Source organism: Protomyctophum bolini (genome assembly GCF_963924005.1).
Source record: "Protomyctophum bolini genome assembly, chromosome: 17".
In the NCBI taxonomy this organism is placed as follows: Eukaryota; Metazoa; Chordata; class Actinopteri; order Myctophiformes; family Myctophidae; genus Protomyctophum; species Protomyctophum bolini.
Window position 1 is genome coordinate 25,211,061 of NC_137878.1, and position 19,129 is coordinate 25,230,189.

General features: G+C 43.7%; 1 protein-coding gene across 5 annotated transcripts in view; it reads right to left on the reverse strand.

The window, feature by feature from the left end:
* The window catches only part of epb41a (erythrocyte membrane protein band 4.1a), a 67,769-nt gene that overhangs the window by 31,592 nt on the left and 17,048 nt on the right, over positions 1–19,129 (reverse strand). For all 5 annotated transcript variants that reach the window (XM_080788099.1, XM_080788098.1, XM_080788097.1 and 2 more), the window contains exons 2-10: positions 11,547–11,980; positions 9,505–9,768; positions 7,059–7,163; positions 6,352–6,394; positions 6,137–6,212; positions 5,303–5,521; positions 5,009–5,096; positions 3,278–3,430; positions 2,824–2,921 (exon numbers count right to left, since the gene is read on the reverse strand). In XM_080788099.1, the coding sequence (XP_080644225.1) occupies positions 2,824–2,921; positions 3,278–3,430; positions 5,009–5,096; positions 5,303–5,521; positions 6,137–6,212; positions 6,352–6,394; positions 7,059–7,163; positions 9,505–9,768; positions 11,547–11,980 (1,480 nt within the window). The remainder of the gene's footprint in view (positions 1–2,823; positions 2,922–3,277; positions 3,431–5,008; positions 5,097–5,302; positions 5,522–6,136; positions 6,213–6,351; positions 6,395–7,058; positions 7,164–9,504; positions 9,769–11,546; positions 11,981–19,129) is intronic.

A 19,129-nucleotide genomic window follows, 5' to 3' on the forward strand; every position in this document is an offset into this window, starting at 1 on the left:
TCTCATTGAAAATGAACCATAGGCACGCTAAATCGCTTCCCGTTTGAAAGGCCCTCAAAGCAACATGGCAACACACCGTAGAGGTGTTCACACAGTAGTTCAGCAGCACAATACCAACCGATTATATGGTGGACTCTGTTACGGTACCAGGAATGCAGAACCCAATTGCAGAGACAAAAGCAGAAAATGTATCAAATTAAATCTTATTTATTAAGGCAGAAATAGTTTACAACAAAAAAATAGGGAAATGCAAGGAGTAAACTAGGAATTCCAAAAAATGCAAAACTTCAAGAAGCAATATAAGCAAACTCAGTAAGTCCAAAAACTTAAAGCTATACAAATCAAAAATACCTCTTAGAAGCCCAAAATATCACACGAGGAGTCCAAGGCACAACACTGGAACAGGGAAGTATGTACTGACAGTTTGTGTGTGCAAAGAGTCCAGTATTTATAGGCAGCAGGATAATGGCAAAGGGTTCACAGGTGTGTAATGGGAAGCACTGCAGGGCTGATGAGAGTTGGGGACAGGTGTGCAGTGTGAGGGAATGGAATGAGGGAGTGGCCAGGGAAGAGACATGGTCTGTGGAGTGACAGACCATGACAGACTCAATGTCAATATTTGGAGAGAGCCCAGTTATGATATTCTGACTTATAACTTTCTTTCTTTCTTTCTCTCTCATTCTCCTCAAAACTAAACTTGACGAAACAATACTATCACATGGAAATGTTGTCTTCTTCAGGAATGGAACAGACGAGTAGAAACCTTTTTGAAATTTTTCATACTTTTTCTTTAAATATATGACTTCTTAAGACTGTCATTTTATAAGTGGGAATCAATGGATGACATCACAGCTATAGCACACAGGCTGAGTGAAGGCTCCCTCCATATGGAGCCCACGCCGGGGGCTCAGGATCCGAACAGTGACAGTCTATTAATCTTACATCATCTAGGAACCTCGCAGGGAAGTGAGATCGTGTCAGACAACCTCTCAAATGGAATCAGTGTCTCCGATGAATGGTTTAGGAGTTGCATACAGTATGAAATGTGTTAATCAATCATTTTCTTGATCTTGATCACTGACTGCCAAATGACACCATACCGTAAGTATGAGTTAAGAGGTATAATAATAAATATGTGAAGTTTAACTGTATGAGTCATTGCAGAGATGACTCATACATACATACACATGACTCATACTATATAGAACACATTGTACAGTACACATACTGAACAGTATGTCCCATACTTATCCCATTTTGGGCGGGAACCCCTTTTGGTGTTTTCAAGCATTATGTTACACTTTAGCTATTGAAAAATAGCAGACCTACAAGCTCGTAGCGTGGCACTCGGTGCAGTACAGACAGAAACTACAGTACAGTATATGTCTGTTTTTGTTTTGCTGGTAAGTAACACAACACCATGAGCAGTATATCCATTACTCCCATCATATCATGTTAGTGCAAGATGATGAATACATCTTTTTACAAAGCCTACAACATCCTTTTCTTTGCAATCACAGCACTTTCCATGCATGCAGGCAGCGTGCGTGCATGCTAGGGCATTAAGCAACTAGTCGACTAGTTTACTAGTCGTCTAGTAAATCCACTAGTCGACCTTGCTGGTACTATTTGATATATATATATATATATATATATATATATATATAGTCACCAATCTACACAGTTTTTAAATGCTGTGAACCTGCACCACAACATAGAAACAGAAAGAATATACTGTACAGCTGAGGAAGATAGCGCCGAATAACAACATGTTTTCTTTAATCCGTTTAGACCGATTCTTAAAAAATGTCTTCTAAAATATTGACAGTTTTCTGAAAATCAGTGGTGCTCAATTTCATGTCAAGGACCCCAAAAATGATATGCAATTGGTCGCCGACCACCATATGAAAATATGTTGTTCCAGGAACCCATCAGAGGCAAAGATTTGAGTTAAAAACGTTCGCTCTGAAAGAACCTAATATTCAAAGATTTGTGCCGCATTTTCACAATTAAAAAAAAATTGCAGATCTACAAGCTCGTAGAACAAGCTTGAGCTTGTAGATCTGCGATTTTTCAATAGCTAAAGTATAACATAATGCTTTAAAACACCAAAAGGGGTTCACGCCCAGAATGGGTTAAATGCGCTACTTAGATAAGGAAAGGTTTAGCTGAATCATTCGATGCTTTTTTTGTTATCAGGCAGTGGGTTTTAAAGGTACATTTTATCAGCCAAATGTAATGCTTTCTATTTTCATTGCTCTAAATCCCCCTGTATAAAAAAAACCTATGTTGATAAAAAAAAAACTATTTCCCATCCACTTCTGTAAGCACTATGACGGGTAGATCTGCACACTAGTGACAGTATTTCACGGGTATAACCTTTTGTGTATTATTGTCATTATACTACAGTTTCAAACGATAATATTTGATTGCAGAGCGTATTATACGCAAACGCAATTGGCTGTGTTTGGGGGGAGGAAAACCAGGTAGGCGCTTCGTCCTCCCGGTGGAGTCTCCTCACTGGCTACGTCATGTTGTAGTATTGTTTTGTAGTCAATCAATCTTCCGGAACTTCCTTTTCCCTCAATTTTTCTCAATAAAAGCCGCTGGCTATGAGAGCTTTTATTGTTATTCTTCAAGGTTTTGTGGGAAAAGGAAGTTCCGGGTGATTATTTTCTTGCCTGTTGACTACAAAACAATGACTGCAACATGACGTAGCGATATCATCATGCACGCACCTGACCGGCAATTTCATAACACAGCTAGACCAGGCTTTCCTCCGAGGTAGAAAGCCAAGCCTGGTGACGTGAGGTTAATTCCTACCTGAAGAAGGTGTGATGCTCCACGCACACTTTCCACAGCTTCTTGGATGCCTTGTAGTTTGGTAGTTTGAAGCCGATTGCACTTTCATATTGTTCCAGCTACACAAAGGACAAAGAAAAGGACTTTAACGGTAATAAGATCAGGAGTGGTGGAAAAGAGTACTCAATTGTAAAAGTCCGAAATTCAAAATGTACAAGTACAAAGTACAAAAGTATTGGCATCAAAATGTACTTAAAGTATTACAAATAAAAGTACTCATTATGCAGAATGTCTCATTTCAAGTTTTAAAATCCTTCAAATCTTTTGAAAATAGCCGATCTACAAGCTCACAATGTGTCGCGATGCAACACATTGTGAGCTTGTAGATCAGCAATGTTTGTCCAAAAGTGCCCTCTTACGGGATTGCAGCCCCTGCCCCTCTAACACCCTCTGCACACCCCTGTCCTGTGTGTACCTCCGAAGGCCTGATCTTGATGAAGAAGCTGCTGCGCTTGTAGGAGACCTTGAGGACTTTGGGCCAGGGGAACCGGTTGATCCTCAGCTTGTCCTTGTAGACCATCAGGCCACTGGAACACACGCCTAGCATGATGTCCACCCCGTCCAGATCCTGAGGACAAGGAGATGGGGTTCATTTGCCCTAATCATCATGCTGCGGTTAAGTTCTATTTCACGGTATATCTGTGTGCAGCGGCAGCCATGCTCAACTCTTGTTTGTGAGTTTCACATGTAGTCCTGCTGCCTGCCTGACTTCCTGCCACAGGTGTTTGAAGCAGTCTGATTGGCATAGAACTGAAATGCAAGAAAAGAGCTACCGATTTGCAATGTGAACCGTTATCCACTGGGGGGCAGCAGACCCCTTCTTTACAAAAATGATTACTACATCCCTATTTTATTTTGAGTGCCCAGTTTGGTGCAAAACTGTCTGACCTCATTTCTACTGTGGAAACTGATGAAGCAGGTGTTTTGTGGGGGGGACAGGTACTTCAATAATATTGACACCACACACGTGCACACGTACACACACAGAAATGTTATGTAAATATGACACAGGTCTTCCCTGCAGTGATACAGTAACATCAGCTAAACAATGTTTTAACGCCGGGTCCAGGATTTCTTCTGAATGAAGTTAGCGTTATACTATTATGATATGAGCGTAGTCTACTTGGCAGCGACAATGGCTTTTTTTTAGTCCTATAGCAAGACAATCTGCATTACTTAAGTATGAGGTTCAGTCGACGGCGAATAGTCGACGGCAGCGTCGCAGTACTTAAACACCCATCTGTAGATACAGTACCACAATGTTCTTTATCCTTCACCTGCAGTTATTTCTCTCTGCATTTTGGCTGGTCTTTCCTCACATTTCCATTTGAATTTGCATTTTTATAGAGCTTTTCTATAAAAAGCGCTTACAACGGTTCATTCATTCATACATTGGGAGGTGAAGCGGCGAACAGTCGACGCCAGCGTCCTCACTTCCCACATTCACACACCGACGGTGGCGAGCTCACACCGACCGACTCATTGGAGGCAATGTGGGGTTCAGTGTCTTGTCCAAGGACCACATGTGGACAGGAGGAGGAGCCGGGATTCAAACCGCCAACCCAGGGATCATTGGACGACCTGCTCTACCTCCTGAGCCACAGCCGCCAAATTATAATCCATGGACTGCATCATAACCCAAGCAAAGAATGTAAAACCCATGGAGTTGCTCGGCTGGATGTGGGTTTAATTACCTTGGCTTGGTGGAGGTCTAGATGTGGGTTTAGTTACCTTGGCTTGGTGGAGGTCTAGATATGGGTTTAGTTACCTTGGCTTGGTGGAGGTCGACTCCATACATGGACAGTTTACCTTGGCTTGGTGGAGGCCGACTCCATACATCAGGGTTCCCCAATTAGCAGCCCTGCAAATTCTTTTTTTGGGGGGGGGGGTCAGTAGCCTCTGCATGTCAAACTGGGGGTCCTTTTCAAATGGGGTCTTGCCCTGATCATTAATTTCAGGGCAAGACCTCGACCTCGCGCGTGCCGACTCAGCCCCCAGCCTGGTACCGTAGTCAAAATATGGCCCTTGAGGAAAATTAATTGGGGAACCCTGCCATACACATACCTTGGCTTGGTGGAGGTCGACTCCATACATGGACAGTTTACCTTGGCTTGGTGGAGGTCGACTCCATACATGGACAGTTTACCTTGGCTTGGTGGAGGTCGACTCCATACATGGACAGTTTCTTGGCGTTCTCCAGGAACATACAGTCTGCCTGTGCTGGACTCATTGACCTTTGGAGCAAATGGGAGCAGAGGTTGGACATTGTCAGTTGTCACTAGGGCTTTTACTTCTAGTGATTTGACTAGTTGCCTAGTTTACTAGTCGACCAACTACCTATTATGTAAAAAAAAAAAAAAAAGGAAATTGGAAATACTCAAGTAAAGTACAGTAAAATACATCAGAATTGTACTTAAGTACAGTACAACTAGTCAGTCACCTGTATGTGCGGTGGAGCTCCATCATCTTGTCCTCCAGCTCCTTGGTCTGACCCTGGGCCAGCTTCATGTCCTTGGCGTAGTCGGGCGCGTGGACCTCGGGGTCGTACTCGCCCAGCTCAGACTGCAGGGCGTAGGAGCCCAGGACGGCGAGGGTGACGAAGGAGCACGGCAGACTGCCCGCCAGGATGTCCTTACGCAGCTGCAGACACAGGTAATACCTGCCCGTGGGCGACACAGAACGGTTACGCAGCTGCAGACACAGGTAATACCTGCCCGTGGGCGACACAGAACGGTTACGCAGCTGCAGACACAGGCAATACCTGCCCGTGGGCGACACAGAACGGTGGTGCAATGAATCTGGGTCATACTCTAAAAGACAGTTGCACGGTAAGGTGCGGAAGATGGATGGCCCACTCTTTGGAATTCTACAGTATTAATCCTGTGTTGACGTCTGGGGGGGAACCCCTTTTGGTGTTTTAAAGAAATCTCCATCCCATCCCCATCACTTTTCACAAACTACAAAACAATGCTCATAACAAAAAACGTACTGATATTATCTTCAATAATGAATGAATAAATAAATGAACCCATATACAGTTTGTCAATGATTTATATACTTATACACAATTTAGAGTCATATACCCACATGCATATGTTATCGACATACAGTAGTGAAATGAGGAAAAATAAGTAAGCAACGTAATATCAGACAAATTTCCTGAAATCACAAACTGGAAAAGGCAAAAAATAGAACATCTATCTGTTTACTCTATCTACCACTACTAGGACATTCTACAGGGAGTCATATTCCATGTACTGTACATGTACTGTACCTGGTGATGTCCTCAGAAAGCTGAGCTGGATCCGGTGGGTAGAATTTCACATTAAATGTGAACTCATAGTTGGGGCCTAAAGAAAGAGCATGCAGACGTGTTAAAGTAATTGTAAAATACCATCTTGTGGATTTAGCCTGAGTGATGCACATACTGTATAGCTTAATGAACCCCAGCTGTTTTCAATAAGCATTACGGTTCCTCGTTTGTCTTACCTTGCATCTGTCTGCGGAGCTCTTTGGTCAGGTCTACCCATACCTGATGAACACAATTGGAAATACATTAATGACATTGAGAGTAAAAACCTATTTGGGTGGTGATCAAGGTTAGTATATAACTAATAAATAATAAAAAATAAAATAATAAAAAATATACAGAAAGTGTATTGTGTACTTTTGCTCTAGAAACAAATTAAAACTAACTGAATAAAAAAAATCCAAACTACCTATGAAACTAACTAAAATGAAAAAAAAGAAAAAAAAAATCCAAAACCATAACCATAACCGTGGTGTTGATGCATGTTATTGTACAGTATATACTATTGGTTTTCATGGAGAACATGCAACCCTGAGCATGCAGTTTCACACATTGACTGGTGTTGAGAGACAAGACATCTCCTGAAGAATGGACATAATATTGTTTTTGTGACATATTTAAAGCCAACATCTGGGACTTATTTCAATGAATACATGTAATTTTAAGGAAGGAGATAATGGACATGACATGTACAGTACAGATTGTGTCTTCAATGTGTGCCTTAGTGGTACCATAATACATGTATGCTCAGCGCCGCGGTAAAGTACATGGATACAATGTGTGTCAGAGTGATGAACAATGTAACAAACTAATTAATACTAATCTCTGTAAGATCATATCTCTAGATCTTCCACTGGCGTAGTGAGCAGACAGTGTGATTAGATACCTTCATGGTAGGCGTCTCCCAGATGGCCAGACCATAGTAGTCTCTCTCCAATATGTTGAGCTGGTCACAAACCTTCGTGAACAGATCCTGGCCTTTAGCATGTTTCTATAAGACACACACACACACACACACACACACACACACACACACACACACAAACATACACGCACGCACGCACGCACGAACGAACGAACACATGCACGCACAACACACACAAAGATACAGAAGAATTTAATAAGTGAGGCCTTAATATGCAGAGCATTAATTAGCAGCTGGTGATAACAGAGGAGTGTCCCTGTGGGCTCATCACAGTTTCAGTGTTACCCCCCATGGGCCCATTATCACGCAGCTGTCGAGTCCAAACAAAAAAGCATTGTCTAATGTCTAGTAGTGGATGCTATAGCGAGTCAGTGCGGGGGTTTTATCCAATACCTAAAAATCTATATCCTGGTATGCAGATGGCGTCCAATGCCGACTTTTGGAGAAATACATTCAGCTACTATTCGTGAGGTTTGTTGCCACCACTAAACCAATCACAGTTAGCTGAAGTGATTTGAATTGAAGCGGTAAATAAACCATAATGGATCCTAGTGAAAAGAGCAGATCATTTAAGTCTTCAGTAGGTTTGACGACCGTCCAATCGGGGCATGTCGGACATACTGTGTACTGTAATGTCAAAATGTACTGTCATAAGGGAGAGCAGGTCCAGAATATAGGGTTGGGCCCATAGATATAAAAAATAAATAGGTGCCTCATTGGCCGCTGCAGTTCGTTGGAGCCATGTGTGTCGACGGGAGGGCGGAAACAATTTATACTCTGGGCCGGAAGTGTGGAAGGCACTCAAGTGACTACTGGCCAATCACAGCGCCTCTTTTACGGGACTTGTCAAACCCCAACATCCGCTCTGTGACACACGCGGAAGCTTGGCAAGCTCATCCTCCGGCTATGCTTCGCAAGGAATCTCGGGAAAAGCTTCGCCCCTTCTCGAGAACACACGCCCCAGAGCCGGAAGAGGTGACTACCTTTATTATGTCTAATGGTTGGGCCGGTATTAGAGGTGTCTACCTTTATGATGTCTAATGGTTGGGCCGGTATTAGCTCTGGTCCATATCCTTACTGCTGGCTCTATGCTGCCGTGGAACTGATTGGCTTCCTGCCTCGCATGAAATGCAGACCAGCCTGATGCAGATAATGTTTTACCTACTCACCAATACAAAGACGGGTTGTGTAATTAGAAAGCATACTTTCCTTAGTGGAAGCACTCTGAGCCCCACGTATAAATGCACTTTTTGGGCAGAAAGGGATTTTGTTTTCACCGGAAGAAAATATAATTTTAGTTACTCCTCTGTGCCCTCTACCGATATTGCCAAGAGAAAACCCTCATAGAGAAGATGTTTCCTTCGGGAGGGGGGGGGGGGCTCAAAGTGCGTCCACTAAGGAAAGTAGGCTTTCTAATTACACAACCCGTCTTTGTATTGGTGAGTACGTAGGTAAAACATTAGTTTTATTTTCGCTACAGACGAGAGGCTGGTCTGCATTTATGCGAGCCCCGGAAGTCAACAGTAACATAGGACAGTAACATAGGACGACTCTAAATAGGACGGCATTAGAGCTATGGACCAGAGCTAGCTGGCGGGTATAAATATCTTTATACTTTTCTTCCTTCCACACTAAGGCACAGTGCACACAGAGAACAGTGTAGGTGCCTTTCCAACATTACAACGTTTAGGAATAGGACAGGACAACTGTTGTGGTAAAGTGTGAATGTGTTATGGGATAATTTAGCTGTAAGATTTTCCCTGCCTCTGCACCATATTCACATGAACTATAGTATATTCTGCTACAGAAAACAGACCAACTCCACCATCACGTTTCATTCCCATCCTCTCCTTCAATTCTCCTGAATGGACAACCCTAGATTTACTTTAGGTTTTGCCATCATCATAGTGGGACCATCGCTCCTAACAAATCAAGTGAGTCACTGGGAATCAGTGTTGTTTTTGGCAGCAGATTTTGATTTTAGTTTTAGTTTTAGTCATAGTCTCTTCAATAGTTTTCATTTAGTTTCAGTCACATTTTAGTCACCCTGAATGTTTTAGTGTTAGTCTAGTTTTAGTCGACTAAATATCATAGGATTTTAGTCGACTCAAATGTATTTTGGCGGGCCTTGATGCAGTCGTAATGACTGTTTTTGTGTGTAAAGTGTAAAATGTAAAATACGGGATCTCTTGTCCACTAGTCCCTGTTTAACATTTTTTATTTGTTGACGAAATTGTCAGTATATTTAGTCATAGTTGTAGTCATCATGGCTTAGTTTTTATTTAGTTTTTATGTCGTTTTTGTCAGTGAAAAAAAAGGTAGTCGACGAACATTTTTCGTCATAGTATTAGTTGACGAAAACAACAGTGATGGAAATGCTGGTGGGAATCATTGCGTTGTCTCTTACGTCCAGCTCACACTCGTGGACAGCGTCGTCCAGCAGCGTCACTTTGATCTGCATGATCTTGGGTCTCCGAGGGGCTTTGGGAGGTTTGCCCTCGTCCTCCTCTGCAGTCTTCTCCTCTCCTTCGTCTGCCTCTCCCTCCGCTTTGGACTCCTCCTCCTCTTCTTTCTCTTTCTCTGTCGCTCCGTTCTCCTTGTCCTCCTCCTTCTCCTTCTCACCCTCAGCGTTCTCAGCGTCAATGTCTTCTTTCTGGTCTACCTGGACTGGCTGGAGGAGACGCAACAACAACAACATTTTAAAAATAAAAGATGCTGCTTTGGTCCTGGTGCTTCTACTGTATGTGTTTTGTTTTGGGACCAGTATCAGAAGAATAAGCCTTCACACACACTGACAAATTCCATTCCTATTCATATGCCGGAATGGAACATTTATTTACAAAGAAAAAAGTGGTACCACAAATACTACAATGTAAGAGTAGTCAAGTTCTCGGACAAAAATTGGTATTCAGCTACCGTATTTTTCCAAAAAGCCCGGGCGTTTAATATGCAAAAATGCTAAATCGATTTGGACCCCGGGCGTTTAAAAGGAACAAGGCATTTACTTGCAGTAGAATTTTATTTATTTTTGCGCCGGGACATTATTTGGTTACAGTTCCTGTCGCACATGTTTTAGTGCAAAGGTATGGTAAACATACATTAGGCCTATAATTCAGGAAAGTCTTTTGTCCTTTGACTTAAAGGGATAGTTCAGTGTGGTCAGTTTGTGGGGGGGGGGTCAGTTTGTGGGGGGGGGGGGGGTTGTGTCCATATATCACTACGCCCAAAAAATAGTTCCATGTGATAGAGGGATCAAAGTTGAACGAAAGCTGCGCTTACTTTTAATGTGTGCCCCCCTGCCCCACACACACAAAATGACCGGAATTACTTAAGCAAAATGGTGTCAGAACTCGGGGCTGTTATTGGTTAGTGGGCGGCTATTTGAGTAAGGGCTACTATATGGAAATACACAGTAAACTGCTGTACAGCTCTGGCAAGCTAAACAAGACAACGTTGATGAATAATTAAGAGCTTGAGCACAGCAAGAAGCAGATAAAACACAGTTCCTGACGGGTGGAGCAAGTTCCGTAAATAACGGTAAGGAAAGGAACCAGCCAGGCAAGCCAGACAGCCACAGACAAACCTTACTTTAGCTTACTACCTCAGGACTCTGGGGACAAGCTAGCTGGCACAGTCTGACTACAATAAATGAGTCCCTTTATCCAACAATGGCCTCAGGAATACTGAGAGAGACGAGAGTGAGAGAGAGAATGACTCCCATGGGAAGGAGAGGAGAGAGTTTTACAGTGTCATGGCTGTGTGTAATTAGGCTGTATAATGTTAACTAGTCTCTTAATTTGAAGGTATGAATGGAGATGGCAATATCCTAAACCTAAAGGCACTAGGTAAAACCCCAAAAACCTGAAATCTGTCTCCTAGTCATCCGTACCCTCTGGACACTGAGAGTATTGTATTGTGTATTAGGTTTTGAATTTCTAGTCAGTAATTTACAGTGGTGTAAAGTAACTACGTACTTTTACTTGAGTACTGTACTTAAGTACCATTTTGAAGTATTTGTACTTTACTGCAGTATGTCCAATTTCCAGTACCCTATACATTTCGGCCATTTGAAAATAGCCGATCTAAAAGCTCACAATGCATCGCAACGCGACACATTGAGAGCTTGTAGATCGACTTGTAGATCTTGTAGATCGGCTATTTTCTACACATTTTTCTACACAATTCTTTCTACACAATTCTTTCTACACATTTTGAACTTGTGAAATGGGACATTCTGCAATATGAATACTTTTACTTTTAGTACATTTTCAATTCTGCACTTTTACTTGTAACAAAGTAGTTCTAAATTGCAGCATTGGTACTTTTACTCAAGTAAAACAATTGAGTACTTTTTACACCACTGGTAATTTATAAATGTGTGATTAGTGTCTTGGAATCTAAAGGGTTGCCACTAATTATCACTCATTGATGTGTGGAGAGTGGTGTCACCTGTGCCTCAACGCTGCTGACCGAGTGCTGATCGAGCGCGACGTCTCCCTCGATCCTCAGCTCCTCGGCGACCTCGGGGTCGGCGATGGGGGCCTTGGGCTCGCTGCCGTCGTCCGCCCCCCTCTCCCCCCCCTTTTCGCCGCCGCCCGCCTCCCCCTCGTACTGCGAGCGCCTCTTCAGGAAGGACGAGAAGAGGCGCGAGAGGCCGCGTCCCGCCGAGGTGCGCGTGCGCGGCTTGAGGGCCGCCTGCTCTTCCTCCTCCGGCGGTGGCGGGGGCTCCCCGGGGCTCCGGGGCTCCGGGGCGGCCGGCTGCTGGGGGTCCGAGGGCCCGGCGGGGGGGTCCTCCTGCAGGCCCTGCTCTGCCTCCTGCTGACACTCACACGCCTTCTTCTTCTTCGGCTGGTTTTCCGCCTCCCCTGTCGTCATGGCAACAGCTACAGGGAATAATAAATTAAAAGAAGAGGGAGAGAGAGTGTTTTTTTTGGGTTAAGTGGTTTACCTGAGATTGCATCATGTTGTTGATTTAAAACAGTCATTACACTATACGGCATGATGGGCCAAACTGGACACATCCCTCCCTCTCATCCGCTGCGCCTCGTTAAAACTGACCCAAATTGACTCTTGACGCCACGGGTACATATTTTAGACTCTCACTCGCATTAAATTGTCACTGTGGATTTCACCGCAATGTTCTTTCCCTCTTACAGATGTTTACTAGAAGCAGGAGGGGGGTGCTAATTGTTCGTGAAATGCCATGCCAACACGAGCAATCACACACACACACACACACACACACACACACACACACACACACACACACACACACACACACACACACACACACACACACACACACACACACACACACACACACACACACACACACACACACACACACACACACACACACACACACACACACACACACACACACACACACACACACACACACACACACACACACACACACACACACACACACACGGAGCAGGAAGGAGACAGACGGCAGGAGACCTTCCTAATGATTGTATCCACAGTGGGGAGACAGACCCCCAAAACACAGTAACACGTCAGCGGGTAATTAAAACCGCTGATGTTGCCCAGTAGCTCCAGTAGGTGCAGATGGTGTCAAGGGGGAGGGGGGGGTGTGACAAGGTGCTCGCTCAGCGCACCGTGGTGCAGGACAACTGCTGCCGCGCGCAAGAGGTGCCGGTAAGAAAACGCTGTATTAGGACCTGAGACAAAACGATAAGCGTTTATCGAAGGCAATAACACAGCAGGCCCTATCACAGCTGCGTGAGTGCTCGCGCGTAGATGTGTGTATGTGTGCGTGTGTGAAGTAAGGAGGCAAAGGTTTAATAATCCCTCTCTTGCTCTCCGGTGCTGTTTGGCTACGTGTTGCTGTGGCGATACTGCCCGTCTCATTGTACTGGAGGTTTAGCTGCTTGGCTCTATTGCCTAATAAAATAGCCGATCTATAACCTCACAATGCATCGCAGATGCCATGCATTGTGAGCCTCCACCCCTCATATTACGACAGGAGGAATCCATAAGCAAAGCCGGAATCGGTATCATACTGGTAAAAACCGTAACGATGCCGCCCATCCCTACACAGAACACAGCGGATCTGGTGTTCACATGAGGACTGCAGAGAGGCACAGAACACAGCGGATCTGGTGTTCACATGAGGACTGCAGAGAGTCACAGAACACAGCGGATCTGGTGTTCACATGAGGACTGCAGAGAGTCACAGAACACAGCGGATCTGGTGTTCACATGAGGACTGCAGAGAGGCACAGAACACAGCGGATCTGGTATTCACATGAGGACTGCTGGGGGCTGGGGGTTTAGGGGACTCAGCTAGATCAAGCAATGAATATATAAACATTTAGGAAAATGAGCCCAATGTAAAAAAACAAACATTTGGGTTGACTGATAAAGTTCATCATAGGTTCTCTCTTCATAGAACGCTCTTATTAAGTCCATATGTGTACTGCATGTCACCTCATTGACAAAACATGGCAGTGGAATTCGGAAAGAAGAATACGAATCCCTTTTCGCCCTGTATACCTGTCTACTAATGAAGGTGACAGGTTAATCTGCTTCATTCAGAGGAGGCACTCTTTATACCTGTCTACTAATGAAGGTGACAGGTTAATCTGCTTCATTCAGAGGAGGCACTCTTTCCCTCATCATTACTGCCCGGGAAGAGAGCCAAGGGAACGGAACAAAGCAATGCTCCAGGGTTGAGCTTCTCCTGCTCCATATCTGGCCTGGCCATCAACGCTACTCATCGACAACTCCTTCATATAATAGGGAACATTTGACACAAAGCTGCCATGTCAGTCTTGGCAGGAAATTAAGAGGTTTGCTCAGAGGAAACTTTAAAGGACCATACCAGTGTTGTTACTACATGTGATTGTCTATTTACATAAACCTCAATTTCCCCTCAACTCACTTTTTAGTTGTCTTCTCATTTTGACCATATTAAACAAATGTTACAGCATGTACCTGAGAACATCACAGGTCAGAACAGCTAAAACTAACTGTATCACCCATTTAGACCTGAGAACGATTCTACAAAATGTCTTCTAAATCCTGACAGTTTTCTGAAAACCTGTCAGTGGTTCTCAAACATTTTCATATCAAGGAGCCTAAAATTGTCAGTAGTTCAATCAATTAAGGACACCCAAACATTATGTAATTGGCCACCGACCCCCATCTGAAAATATGTTGTTCCAGGGACCCACCCCATACCAGAAGCAAAGATTTGAGTTAAAGAGTTTGCTCTGAAAGAATACAGTATATATATTCAAAGATTTGCGACACATTGTCACAAATTTTCAAAACATAGCAGACCTACAAGCTCAATAGCTACGAGCTTGTAGATCTGGTATTTTTCAATAGCTAAAGTATAACATGATGCTTTCCTCCTGTATAAGGAAAGCAGACCTGAGGTCTGCCCAGTCAGAGTTCTCAGCCTGCCGACACACTCCACTACTGTTCGCCCCCTAATGCAGTCACTCTATCATTGCCATCATCATTTAGCATGAATCCATCCAGTGTCTATTCCTCAGAGGACCAGGGCGTCAGACACAAGTCAAGCAGATCACTACAGTTAGTTATAAATACAGATAGTTTACTGTAATAATAGACATCACAGACTTGGAGATCAAATCCAAAGTGTCTCAAGCCTGCAAAAGTACATTGAGTCTGGGTTTCCGAGGCTACCCGTGGATAGTCTGATGCGAGGTTACTCCGTGGTGGAAAATAATACAAGTACGGTATGATACGAGAGAACTGTTGAGAAGTTAGATTTTCGATTTTTGCAAACTAATATTGTTTATGCCGTTTGCTTTGATGGAATAACTGATTGAACATGTACGCCGTAATATGATTTGATTTGGGTGTGTTCTAAATAAAGTGTTTGTGTTGATTATTGTGTAATTTATTTGTATGTGTAAACTTTTTAGTATTAGCTTACTATAATTAGATTAATACACAATAATCAACACAAACACTTTATTTAGAACACACCCAAATCAAAGTACACGTTCAAATTCAATCAAAGCAAACGGCATAAACAAATAAAAGGTACAAGTTAGTTACAAGGCTGCATTCTGTGGCGCGTGCCAAGCGGTCATTCTCTTGTATTATTAGAGGACAGTCGAGACGGGCAGTGTCGGTAGGCCAATCAGAGGCAGGCAGGGCGTTACCATTACCATGTCTATGCTCGGACCAGAGTGTAGAGTAGGAGAGTAGCGACACACTTTGATCTCGCTGCAAAGCGGGTGCCTATGGGCTATAGTTCCAAACATTGCTCCTATGGCTGGAACTATCCCATTGAGATAGAATGAGAACTTCCACATTCCATTGCTACAATGAGAGTCAACGCCACTCTCTTACTAGATTACGGTACTCTGGCTCGGACATATATATAGATATATGCCTCATCAAAGCCACCTGAGCAGAGCAGAGCAGCCAGCCATCAGCTGGTTGAAGCTGTAAATGCAAATACTCCCCCAATACTCCATTTCCCAATATTTACCAAGACCAAAAAGTATCTCCGTTCTTCCTCCTCTTTTCCTGCCCGCCTGTCATCATGACCACCAGCTTGCCGTTCTCTCTGACTCATCACTGCGAGTTATGACAGACGTCAAACCACCTGCTAATCTGCTGCTGATGCCAGTATGCGAGCTGTCAAGACAGGTTCATGTTAATACCACGTCGGCGGGAACCCCTTCTGGTGTTTTAAGCATTATGTTATACTTTAGCTATTCAAAAATAGCAGATCAGGTATACACTGAACTAACTAGCAAGCTACGCATCACATCAATAAAAGGAAGGACGTCTAGGCGAGAATGAAATGTAGCAACGAGACACATTTTAGTTTCATGTCTTTCTAATGTGATTCCTGTATTTCCATGTATTGCACAGTAGACCCATGTGAAGTATGTTAATATGTATAAATATACAGTAAAGGATTATGTAGTTCATATGTACAGTATATGCATGTGTCTGTACAGTACAGTGCAGTCCAACAACCATGCTATGTCTACCTAAACAATCACGACATCGTCAAACCCACACAGACAATCATGCGTGTCATGTGTCATGGATCACAGCTAAAGAGCTGCAGGCGGACTAAATCCTCTTCATCTCTTTCTCTGTGTCTCTCTCTCTCTCTCTCTCTCTCTCTCTCACTCAATCACTCTCAAACATCCAGATTTTGTTTGCCTCCCATGATGAGGGGCATCACTCTCCTTCTGTTAATCCACCCTCTCTCTCTCTCTCTCTCTCTGTCTCTCTCTCTCCACCAGAGTCTGAGCCTTGCACCATTTTCACCACTGCCGTTTTATCCTGTTGTAACAGACAGCAACCCTCTCACCCTCACCCTCACCCACCCACCCACCCACCCACCCCCACACACACACACACACACACACACACACACACACACACACACACACACACACACACACACACACACACACGGCCATCCCATTACAGTGAGATCTCACGCTTCCTGTCCTACATCACCATCCCATTCAAACTGGCTCCACCTTTCTACCTGCCGAGTCACCCAAGCTGCACCGCTGAACACATAGAGCACCCAAGTCTGACGTCAATATCGGTAGAGGGCGCAAATCCACGGGTTCGTGTACTTTTTATTTGCATTGTAATCCCCATAGGGGGGATTTTAGATCACATCATATAAGAACTGTGTTTGAAAAATAAACATGTCACCCCGGCTGTTACACTCATATGGATATGAAGAATCAACTGACTGAGAGAAAACACTATTGTTACTGCACTGAATTAGTTACATTTTTCGCTAGAAGCAGACTGACAGTCTGCTTCTGTATCATATATGATTGACTATACAGACGATACAGAGACACCTCCCTGACAATAACGCCGAGACAGCTTGTTTATTTTTGGATCTTGATACGAAATTCGTTCCCAGATTTGACATTATTCTGATAATATTCCCTGATTAAACGGTGTTGCTTGCAAAAAGAATCCTGATCTACAAGCTAACATCACTTTAATTGCACACTGCCAAATTATTTGTCCTTTTAAAACAGTATAAACATTTCCTTAACATTGGAACACAGTATAGTACCAGTGAAATAGTTGGAAAATAATAATCCATCCATCTATAAATGCACCAAGTCTCTGTCTGTCTGGGTGTAATCCACATAACTCGAGAACCGTTCGCCCCACCGACTTCAAATTCGACACACGCGTTCCGCACACCCACAGGGGGTGCAGTGCCCGGTGTCGAGTCGGTCGGACCCACGGTTGTCCAGAACCGCCACAAAAAGGCCTCTGCCCGGGCTCTGGACAGGGCCCCTGCCAAGGAGCTGGCCTATTCTGACATCATTCCGTTTTGTCTGTCTGTTAGGTTATGTTGTTTGTTCATCTGTTCCACTTCATTCAGTCATGTAAGTGTTCATTCATTCTGGGCTCACAGAGGCACTCTGTCATTATCATTCATCATGCACTAAGCCACTTTGTAAGTTATTTGTGAACTGAGTATTAAAGCAGATACTCTTCTATCTTTTAGTTTTGGTCGCATTCCTAAGTCAGTAATTTGATGACTGGCAGAGTAGGAGACTCAAAGCCTCTCAGACCCAACACTTCTTGTTTCATTGGATAAGATTTTGTTCACAATTCTTTTACATTCGTACATAAGTAATGCAGATGTTTAACAATAATTTAACTCTTGAGAGCCTAAAATGAAATCAAATGGACCCTTATGGGTCCATTTAGTTTCATTTTACGCTCGTCAAGAATAGTTAAAGATCTATAAGGGTCCATTTGGTTACCAACTCTCCATCATTTAGCTGGGGACCACCTGAACCCCTCCCAAGGACCTGCAGGTGGTCCCCGGACCACTGGTTAAAACCACTGTTATTATTAATAAACAACAAACACTAGTATACACTATACAGGCATGCCTTGCTCACAACAACGAGCACACAGAGACAGACACACGGTGGCTCTCATAGTGCAGCATATGTTGGTACAGCAGGTGGTAAAGATGTGTGATCCAGGACGCTGCCCCCTTCCGTTCCAGGGGTCATAGAAGTGGGTGTAACACCTTTGGCTTTCATTCCACTGAATACGAGCCAAGCTGCAGCTTCGCTCGTATTCAGAGGAGTAGGAGGTCATTCAGGAGGTCATTCAGGAGGTCAGTGCCATTCAATATTAGAGCCGGACCAATGGCAGACCCTCAGGGGCGGCCTTAGGAATCTGGAGGCCCGTTTCAAGACCAAATATGAGCCCCCCATATATACCTATGACATAATTATTCTGTTGATACATGTGCATTGATACAAATAGTTTTGACTGTTCATTATACCACAGCAATCTGATTGGTTGAAACAGCCTTCTAGCTGTGGATCAAACGAGCACCACTCCACACCTAATCAAAACAAAGAATTCAGCTGCTCTGTGTTCCCAGAGCGCAGCAAAGTCGGTGTCTAGGCTAGCTAGTTTCTTGGGACATTTGTGGTCGTAGTGACTACATCTGTCATTAAAATATGTTGTATAATTGCAATTCAGTTCAAACTAACAAAAAACGTAAACTGAACTCTATTTCATTTAACCACAAAGCCCTATTCCAAAAAACTTTTATCAAGACAAAAACAAATCACGATCAACACGCTCACATTCGGACTTCGGACAATGGGCAAATATATAATAATAATAATCCGCTCTCCTTTCAGTCCAATGTGCTCCACATGACATGGGTGATTCAAAGGGCATGTATTTTTCCTGAGACAACAGTGATAATAATCACAAAACCAAAATAACACTTCTCCTGAAGTATAACAGATTTATTTTTTAACGAGAAGCAAGTTTGAAGCGTGTGCGCACGTGTGTTTGTGTGTGCGTGCGCGCGCTTACAGTGAGTCACTCGCTGAGAAGCAGTGAACTTATTTGTGCGTGCTTGTGTGCTTCTGTGTGTGTGTGTGTGTGTGCGAGCGTGCCCATTCTGGGCAGTAGATATTGATGACAGCAGAGAAATCACAGCTTGCTGTCCTCAGGAAGGAGAGAGAGAGCTGATGATGCCA